The 10575-nt window shown below is 34.6% G+C and overlaps 1 protein-coding gene across 1 annotated transcript; it reads right to left on the bottom strand.

The window, feature by feature from the left end:
* Window positions 1-10225, bottom strand: LOC112005465 (anthranilate synthase beta subunit 2, chloroplastic). The gene is made up of 7 exons (XM_065779302.1): window positions 9461-10225; window positions 7546-7616; window positions 7370-7407; window positions 7148-7258; window positions 6608-6707; window positions 5786-5921; window positions 1-399 (listed from the first exon to the last, which is right to left on the bottom strand). The coding sequence occupies exons 1-7, from the start codon at window positions 9767-9769 to the stop codon at window positions 295-297; spliced, it is 870 nt and encodes a 289-aa protein (XP_065635374.1). The 5' UTR covers window positions 9770-10225; the 3' UTR covers window positions 1-294.
* Window positions 10226-10575: the final 350 nt, after the last annotated feature.

Below are 10575 nucleotides of genomic sequence, written 5' to 3'. Positions count from 1 at the left end.
TTTCATGAATTATTGCCAATGCTAAATCAAATGATCATTAAAGTGTTTATGCATCCAAGGCAAGCTACACCATGTCTTGGTATGTTTTGAAGCATGAAAACTGCTTGCAAGATACAGATGCTTCAAGAGGTCTGAGCCAGATCCGAGAATTCTTTAATTGGATAAATGGCAAGTACAAAGCACAAAATTCAAAGTATAAAAGAAGATTACAAGTACAGAGTCCGCATTTTTAGCCTTATTACATATCATAATATGTTACATTGCTTAAGTACCGTTGTGTGTGATATTGAACCCTCAATTCTGGGATTCAGCTTCTCTTCTTTCTATCTGTTTAACAAAATTGCGGACAATCGTCTTGCCTTCAGTGCTTATAATGCTTTCTGGATGGAACTGAACCCCCTGCAATTTCAAACCAAGTTGATTGTAGCAGGTTACTAATTCAGCAAGAAATAATAGCAATTACTAATCTTAAGATTATAATTGCAGTGACTGAAAGAAAATGACCATTACAAAAAAAATAATGAGAAAGGACATGTCAGCAAACGAAACAAATACTTAAAATAGTTACTGATTTTTTTTTTTTTTTAATTCTTTGCACTCCAGATTGTTTTCTAGAACTATCCTGCTAGATCACCATAGTTATAAAATGCTACTACAATAAGATTTCTTTATATGACCCAACGTTGTGCATGTGCAGCAGGTTTGAGGTGAAAATTAGAAAACATTCCATAAGGGGCAGTTTTGTGCTACAGTAGATAGCAAAACATTATTGATTTATAATTTCAATCAGGATATATCATATGCACATTAGATAGCAAAACTATGTTGAATCCTTTAAATGTATTTGTGTGTTCAACACACCTATCAAAAAAATAGTATTTGTGTGTTCAACACAAACCTTCCCCAAATGTTTAATTCAAATATTGAACCCGATTTTTCACAAAGATTCAATCTTGTGTGTCCCTATAATCACAAAGAAAGTGCTTTGGGAGTATACTCTCATTAAATTTTTTACTTAAAAAAATAAAGAATAGTGTCGTTAAATTCACTACACTTTCTCCCTCAGCAGATTCCATTTGCATTAGGGGTGGATTGATATTAGAAATGCACCCAATTTTGCAGTTAATAGCAACTGATTTCAATATCCCATACTCAACTTTCTCCAATAACATCATCTACCAAATGACCTAATCTTGATTCAAGAACCCCCAACACCACCCCCACCCCCCCCCCACAAAAAATAAATAAATAAAAAAAATAAAATTATGGCTTCCCCCAACACCACCCCCACCCCCCCCCCACAAAAAATAAATAAATAAAAAAAATAAAATTATGGCTTATAGAGTTGTTCATCATTCTCAATTATGGCTTATAGAGTTGAACTAATCAATGACTTTTCAGAGGTAAAAACAACTCAAGCCTGTAAAGTTTCATTTCGACCTGACTCTCACCTTCACCACTTTTTATGGTGAGAGGAACTGTCATTTGTTCCATAGGCCAGTGGCAAGTTAAAATCACAAATATCTCTCCATGTTTTTATAGGAGTTCCAAGAGTGAAAAGAAAATAGATCCATTATGACCTCCATTTGTACCTTGGTGCCTGTATCCTTTAGCAAACTCATTAGGGAAGAGAATATGCTGGTTTGGGTAAGGGATTCTCATATAATGCGGGCTCCTGTCTTGAAAAATCAGCCTTCTTTTTCTTGGAGTAACCCAAAAACCAAATTTACTAGGTCCACACACAACCTAGCAAATTGGAGAAACCCAAAGACCCACAAGAAAACCCACAACGACCCACAAGAAAACCCGTCCACCATTGCATGCAACAGAGATAGATCCCCACCGCAAGTCGACATCGCGAAAGGCCTAGGCACACTAGAGACTTCAATAGATAGATCTCCACCATGACATTGACAGCACCAAGAAACCCAAAGATCCACGCATGCCAGGGACTTCACCGTGTTAGAATTATGGTTAAGTAATTAAATTCACCATTTCCTAATAACTTAAACTTTTGGAAGAATCGGCAATTTAACATAGTATCAAAGTAGGAGATTCCAAGTTCAATCCCTATCTTCGCTCTACCTCCCATTTAAAATGTTAAAAATCTCACGTGTTGGGCATCACTTATTAAGGAGAAGTTTAGGCCCACATGTGAAGGAAAGTATTAAAATTGTGGTTAAGTGATTAAATTCACTATTTCCTAATAACTTAAGCTTTTAGGGGAATCGTTAATTTATCGCTCGCCATTCAGAGCCCAATCTATGCAAGAAAGAGAGGAGAGGGTAGGGCTTTGTGTGTGCATGAGTTTTGAAAATGATTTACAAAAAAAAAAAATTGTGTTAAATCATTTTATAACTTTTTCCATTGTGTTTTCCTGAGCAACCAAAAATATTTTCAGTTTGACCAAGGTTTTACAATGAAACCAACACCCAAATATTTTGAAAATTTTTACAGAAAAAACTTTACAACAAAACAAACGCAGCCTTAGTGCTCCTACCAGTTACAAATTTGGGTCTTCTGATAGGTGCTTCACAGGTTTTACCTCATATATACCTTTAAACTCTTTCCTAACCCAACTTTGCTTGAAGAAGGGAGTCATGGTAATGTAGGTTAGATTTGCAGGATGAGAAAAAAGCATGCATTTGAGAAGCCTAAAGGAACCCACATTAAGCACTTTCAAGTGACAGAAAACCTCTTCGATGGCTAGAGAAAACTATTCTTTTTGAAATTCTAAGACTAAGGATCTGGGTATTATGCCAACTAAGAGGCAAAGAAACTAATTAAGAAACCTTTTTGGTCCAGGTTTAAGTGTCCACAGAAGTTATTTGAGCCTTAAGAGCTTTTAAATCTTATTACAAATAGGGTTTCATGTGTAGGGATAATTACTTTCATCCAAGTGTCAAAATTACTTGTCATTAAGGATTTCTGCTTTTTTATAACAGGTTTGTAAATCTTTTGCGACTACTAATTCAGAATTGAGATCTACAGAGTTTGCTTTGTTCGTCTAGTGAGATTGAGCACTCTGTTCCTTCTTTATCTTCTCCTACCATCGCTCACTTGTCTTAAATTCCCTTCACCTCTGATGTACCCACACTTTACCAACCCAACCATTCGCTCAAAAAAAAAAAAAAAACTCTAGCAGCTGAAACAAAAAAATCAAGATGTGGTTAATATTTATGCCACTGCTCATAGCTTCCAAAAAATTGGTCTTTTCTTGTCTTATTTGACCATAACCCCTTGATCCTAATGCTTATTTTGAAACCCTAAAAGCCCTATGTTGTTCCAAACCATTAGCCACTAATTCAAAATTTAATTTCAGCCTTTAGCCTAAAGTCTGATTCATCTTAAAATACCAGAAAAATTATAGTTCAGAAAAATTATTGAAAATTGATATTAATTGAATAATGCAGTTCAGAAAAATTATTCAAATACAGAATTAAATTTTTTATTTTTATATAAAATGACTAAACATAGGACACTTGAATAGATATTTTGACTACTTCAAGTTTAAAAGCAAAAGACTAAAAAGCCCATAAATGAAAGTGCACAATTGAAGGAAGGCAAGGTTTTCTGGTTAAAATAGCATAACATTAAACAAAGAAAAAAGGGAAAAAAGAAAGTTCGAGAAAAACTGCGTGGTCCAGTATTTTTGTAAAAATGCCGGGATTTTTCACAGTTCAATCTCTATCTTTTTTTCTTTTTTCTTTTTTTGGCAAATGAAGAATTTCCTTCAACCGACCCAAAATTTTGCATGCCCAACAGTACCCAGCATCAATATAGAGACACCCTCGGAGAATCCTGCATTAATCTACATTGGTGTGGCCAGGATCCTATTTGGGGAAGAGAGGACCAGGTGTTGGGATATTAATACATAAAGGAAGCACTTCCAATTTAACACATTGGATGGGTGTTTCTCAACCTAAAAGGCTGGTTTTGTTTGATTTTGAATCAATCCTTAAAATCAAATCAACTTTGAAACTAGTTTAAGTTTTTGTGCAATATGCCTAAACTCAGTCTTTAATTAATTTAAAGTTTTGTTTGGTTTATCTAACTAAATATACTGCAATTAGTTTCTAAAACACATACATACATACAAATACACAACAATGAATATAGCTGTATATGAAACTATATACATAATTGAAATTTAATTTTAATGTCCTGAAGATGTTCACTCATGAAAGAATAAAGATAGGTTTGTTTTGATATTAAAAAAGAGATAGGTAAGAAAATGTGATACTTTTTTGGGGGGCTTTGGTTGGGGGAGAGGAGGTGGGGTGGGGGGGAGTTAATTTCACATTTTAAATTTGATGAATTGGGGCTTTGGTTGGGGGAGAGGAGGTGGGGTGGGGGGGAGTTAATTTCACATTTTAAATTTGATGAATGTCTAGAAAGGGAGGGGAAATGGGGAAAACAAAGCCTTTGGCTTTGGTGAAGAAAGAAGCATGATCACTTTATTGTAAGTTGTAAAAAGTCGGTCTAATGTGACAAAAAGTTAGTAAGTGATTGGGTGTTGGAAGGGAAGAGGGGACAATTAAATTTCATCCTTGGGCAGGGGAGGTGGAGGAAGGGATAATACATTAACATGAGGGTTATAATTAATTTTTTTTATTAAAAAAAAGAGGAGGTTGTAGTCAAAGTTATCCACTACTAAAATTTGGGTCTATGGCCCATTGGATCATGGACCTAGGGTTATAATCATTTTAGGGGTATCAAGAGATGCACCTGCCCCCCTTTACTCAATCATTGCATATCTACACACACAATTACACCTCATATGTATTCTCTTACCTCTGTCTGTGCCCCGTGCTTCTAAGATTTGTTTTCTAAGCAATTAATCATGCATGCATAACTAGTGAAAATTTCAATAATACAACTGATGGTTTGCCCGTCATCAAAATAAATTTCCATTTGTTTTTTTTTTGTGGGGGGGGCAATGAAGTCATTGTTGCATGATTGGCTCCTCGATGTAAGATGAAATCAGCAGGTCAAGGTGGCATTCTAATGCTAATACTTGTGATAAGGGGGGGAGTGGGTTCTTCCAACATGCTGTCCAGAAATTACTCTAAGTAGCCAGTGTTCATCTGAGAACTACTTTCAAGTAATTGCCCACCCAATTGACAGTCACGCTAACTTATGCATAGACAGAACAAAGGTTCAGGACAAAATAAGGCCAACAAATGACACCTTACTTTCTACCAAATAACTCAATCACATTACTACTTTTCCAGCCTATTCTGGTCCCAATATTTGAAGATGAAATGCTTTGGCCTAGTCTAGAAAAATGTTAAAATTCTTTCCATTACGAGCAGTATTTCTTCGCACACCAAGAATAAACCAAAAGGAAAAGGTAGCAAGGGGGTTGCATATAAAGAGGAAAGTAAATTGCAAGATCACAACTTCACATGTTACAATACAATCTTGACTTTTGGAGCTAATAAATAAAGTACCTTTACATGTTTATTACCATATATGCAGATTGCAGAAGAATGCTAGAAATTAATTTGCAGTACATCTCAAAGTGTAGAGGTCATGGTACAAATTCCGTCCATTTCCACTATCAGAAAGTAATAAATTATAATGACACCTCATATTCTTAGTCCACATATTGGTGTAATAACTGTGTAAGGTGCATTTACCTAAGCCAATGGAACTTTCACCCTCATCAATTCCTCTCAACAACAAAATTGTCTCCCTCAGAACATACATAAGTGAAAAGGAAGTTTCTCAATTTTTTTTTTTTTTTTTTTTTTAAAGGTGAAAAGGGAGAACAATATCTTACCTGTAGGTGCTTATATTTCTTATGACGAGCAGCCATTACCAGTCCATCCTCTGTCCATGCTGTAATCACAAGTTCGTCATCAGGAAAACTTTCCTTCTCAATCACAAGGCTGTGATATCTACCAGCAACGAATGGGCTGAAGAGACACAGACCATAAGACACACCAACATCAGTGAAGAGACTCAGTTTCATTTAATCTGTTAGCAAAAAGTGAAGTGTAAATGATGTACAAATATTCTGTTATCTCCATGGAAGAACATATATTCTCAACTTTTTCCTGTCTTGCATATGGCATTATCAAATTGATTTTATGACTAACATAATTCATAGATCAGCCATGTTCTTGAGGTTCAAAAGTCCCTTTCACAAATTTTCTACCTTATCTTGTCACATCCTCTAGGATAAGATATAATTGAATTGAACCCATTTTAAGCAGTATATATCAAGAGCATTTTGTGACATAATGTCGTATGCAAGACGGGTAATTACATGTAAGCCGCCAAAATGAGCTTACAAACAAAAAATAAACAAACTTCAAGCTAGTGGTTCCATATGACGCTAATTTAATGGAAATTTCCATATCTTCCCAGAGAGTATTTACTGAAAGGTATTGATCACATAAAGTCAAGTCAACCCATTTGCAAAAAGATGACCAAATGTATGATGTAAACCATGTTCAGAAAAAGAAATTGACAAATCCTAAAATTGCTAATTCTTGATAACTTAAAATAGTGCAATCAAGGACACTATATTTAAAAGCAAACAATTGATCCAAAAATAAATATTACAAGATTTTAAGGATATGTGGAATAAAGTGTATACTTTGATAACCCAGCAAACAAGCTGTCTTCCTCCTTCTCATCATAATACACGAGAGAACTCTTTCCATGCATGACACCAGAAGGCGAACGCACAACTTTCCCTACAAATGGACAAAATCACAAGGTTCCATAAAATGGTAATAATATACTTCACAGTCCCCTCCCCAATCCAAAACCCTTACTTCCATGAGTTGAACCCTAGACCCCTAGACCTCTCCCTTTAATTGGGGAAAGGTAACCAGTAATACTGGCTACAATGGCCCTTGGTCCACAGGGGATGAGGTACCATCAGCTACAAGGGCCACAAGTCCATAAAGACATAAGTTTTGCATTAGAAACCCAAAAAGAATAGTTATCCAGTTTATCAGCCATGACAAAAACAAGACTTAGAAAAGTTGGTACAACATGATTCCCATTTTCTAGTGATTACAGATTTGCATATATTCAGTAATAGCATACAAACTAACTTAATCATACATTCAGATGAATAAATCATACATTGGGATTGCTTATAAGTTTGAAGACATCTAAAAAGACTCACCACCAAAAGCCTCTCCAATGCATTGCAAACCCATACACACACCAAATACAGGTACAATAGGTCCAAGTTCCAGTACGGTTTGCAACGATATCCCAGAATCCTGGGGTGTACCTACAAAAAGAAAGTATGGTCTATAAAAATCTTGGTGTGAGTAGTTCCTTTTCCATTTCTATAGGCCTTGGCCATCTATATTTCAAAACAACACATCCAAAAAATTCTTACCGGGCCCTGGGGATATCAAAATTCCTCTTGGATTCATCCTATAAAAATGGCAGAAAAAGTCACAGACATGATTGGATAATTACATTAGACATGCTATGTATAGCCCATCAGAAATCCCTAACCAATCAAAATACAGTCAACATGCATAGACAAGCAAAAACAATAGCAATCCTTACCTTTTCAACTCCTCCACTGTAATCTCATCATTCCGGTAAACTTCAAAGAAACATCCTAACTCTCCCATATACTTCAGAATAAAAAATAAAAATAAAAAAGCTATTAGACTAAATCTTCATAATGTACAATCAATAATAAAAAATAATAATAAAGAGAATCATTATGAGAAATTGTTTAAAAAGCAATAACTTTTGAAGTATATACAACATTATAAATCTTCATAAATTAAACTTCCATTCATTTGCAAAACCCACAACCAAAAAAAAAAAAAAAAAAAAAAAGGAAGCCTCTACAATATAAATAAGTATTTCAACTGGTTTAGAAGATAGAGAACGGATTAGCTAATTTGCAGGGGTGAAAAATGACAAAAGTAAGGGACTAATTAACCTTTTCCAATATTGCTGCGCAAAGGAATCTAAAATCGATTTCAAGTGGAAGAATTAATTAGAGCTTAAACACATTTTTTCCTATTTAAAATTTCTCCTTTTATTTTTTTCTCTTGCCATTTCCTTTTTAATCAATATAAAGTGGGAGGGAAATCTTCATTAGATATCTTCTCTTTTCTACATACTCTTAAATTTAATCACAATGGAAAAGCTAAAATAACATTAAACTTTTATATGATTTGTCATATCAAAGCATTAGAATACCTCCCAGCAGTCTGGAAGATCAACCGCCCAAGAGAATGACACTATAATAGAATTTCAATCAACTAGAAAATATAAACCAGAACAGAATAACCAAAAACAGCTTGCTATGATATAAACAACATGATGCAGCCATGGAAGATTGATATTTGATAATACTTAAAACTTGGCCTCTTCAATAATTACTTTACCGGCTCCACATGTGAAGTCCACCAATGTAAAAGTTGTTTGGTTTTAAAGATCTAGGTATGAGTCTTTTAGAGTTAAAATAGTTTTTTTTTTCTTTTTCTTTTTTTGGATTTTTATTTATTAATTTCTGCGATCCCTGCTAATTAAGGGTGTTTTGGTAGTTTAGTTGAGTCTAAAATTTTCTAGGAGAACCTAAGATAGGTTTTATTTTCTTTGACCCAAATAAGTCTTTTATTAGGGTTTTTTTATTAGTAGTAAAACTAGGAGTCCTAAGACTACTAGAAGTCCTAATAACACCAATACAAGAGAAGTCCTTATTACTCCTTATGTGTATTTTAGCTCAATGTACTCAAAACTCAAAAGTGATGGGGTTGATTAAAAAAGAATATTTAGTATTTTGAGCATAGAGGCACATAGGCCTTTATGATGTGTGTTCTTTTCTTCCATTCTCTTCTCTCTTTTCTTCTCTCCCTTGTGGTGCTGTTCATACAACCCCGGAACACAATAAAAACCTCTCTCTTTTTTCTTCCTTACAACCCCAAATCAACCACTTTCTTTTAGCAACCAAAACCCTAAAACCCCACAAATGTTCTTCTGCCAAGCAGTTATCAAATAACTTATAAAACCACCCTTTAATTCCTAACACAATTCTATATCCCTTTCTTCAACAGGTCTAAATCCTATTTCCACAAATCCTTCTCACCCTAACCCCACCACAACCACAAGTAGGCAAATTCCCCTAATTAGGGTCGTGAAACACATTGCACATCAAAGAAATCAATTCATTATACACAAAAACTCTTCAATTCTAGCATAGAAACGATTTATTATTCACTTCCATCAAACAAAAATAAATAAATAAATAAAGATGAGACATTTATGACATGAATTGCACTTTTCTTCCTCAATTTTGTCACCCTATAAACAAAATGTAAACTCCATAAACAAAAATCGTGGACTCAATTATACTACTAAGAACATACCCTTCACTCAAAAATAAAACATTTGTATCATACATTATCAAAACTTAACCAAACAACAAAAGAAACAAACAAAAGCAAAAGAATTGAGGACGAACCTGGCAAAGATTGTAGGTGAAACTGTCATAATTGTCAATGACGATAATTGGGCTGTCGGATTTTTTGGTGGAAATAGGAGAACTGGCATTGGATTGGACAGGGACAGAACTCAATGAAGCTTTTGGTTTTGGGACCAACCCATTTCTTGTTTTGAGAGGTAAAGTAGTTATAGACAATTGGTTCTGGTTCTGATGGTTGTGGTGGGCAAAAAGGAAAGGGTTTTGTTTATGAAGGGTTTTGGGGGCTAAGAAGAGTGAGGGTTTAAGTTGAACCAAAGAGAGTTGAGAAAGCGATAGAGCAGCAGCCATTTCTGTATCTCTCACAAAAACTCTTTCTTTGTGTGTGGGTGTGTTAGAGAAAGGGACTGAGATTTAAAAAAGAAGAAATGGGTAGTGAGTGGTGGTTGGTGCAATCAAAAACTGTCTATATCTGTGTCAGCCTACAACAAACCTTGTACATTACATCATACATGTTGAACACCGTTTCCCATGTGTGAAAATGGAAACAAAAACCCATGTGTTTACGTGTGTAATTTTTGTTTGGATTTGGCAGATGGTTTCACGAAAATTTCGGACAGAACATAAAAACAAGAAAGAGAGTACCAAAAAAAAAAAAAAAGATACTTAAAAGGAAATGAAATGAATGACAGTAAGACTTATCCCATCGCAGAAGGTCCTCCCACTCTTCTTCTTCTGCTTCTTCTTCTTCTTCTGTTTTTTCTAGCGTCTGCCCCAAATTCTCACACTAATTTCATTTGCTTTGTTTTGTTTTATTTTTTGTGTTCCCACAGTTGAGTTTGTGTGGCCCTCCACGTGACTAACGTTTTCTTTTATAGGACCACGTGACTAACGTTGGAAAGACTCACAGAGGTGAATGAAACATATTTTTGGACTACCTTAGGAATAGAAATGATATGTTCACAATATTTTTATAATATTTTTACAATAAATCTTAAGTAGTGGTTTGTTACTGGTTGTTATTGTTGAGACAAAAAAGTAATCTTAGTATTAGGTTCAAATTTGAACCAATAACAACTAACCACTTATGATTTGTTATAAAAATATTGTGGATGTAGCACCTCTTAATTTAGTAATATTGTTCTAGTAACATTGTT

This window comes from Quercus suber, unplaced genomic scaffold (assembly GCF_002906115.3).
Source record: "Quercus suber isolate HL8 unplaced genomic scaffold, Cork oak 2.0 scaffold_204, whole genome shotgun sequence".
Taxonomy (NCBI): domain Eukaryota; kingdom Viridiplantae; phylum Streptophyta; class Magnoliopsida; order Fagales; family Fagaceae; genus Quercus; species Quercus suber.
This window is presented reverse-complemented; position numbering and strand designations above follow the sequence as displayed.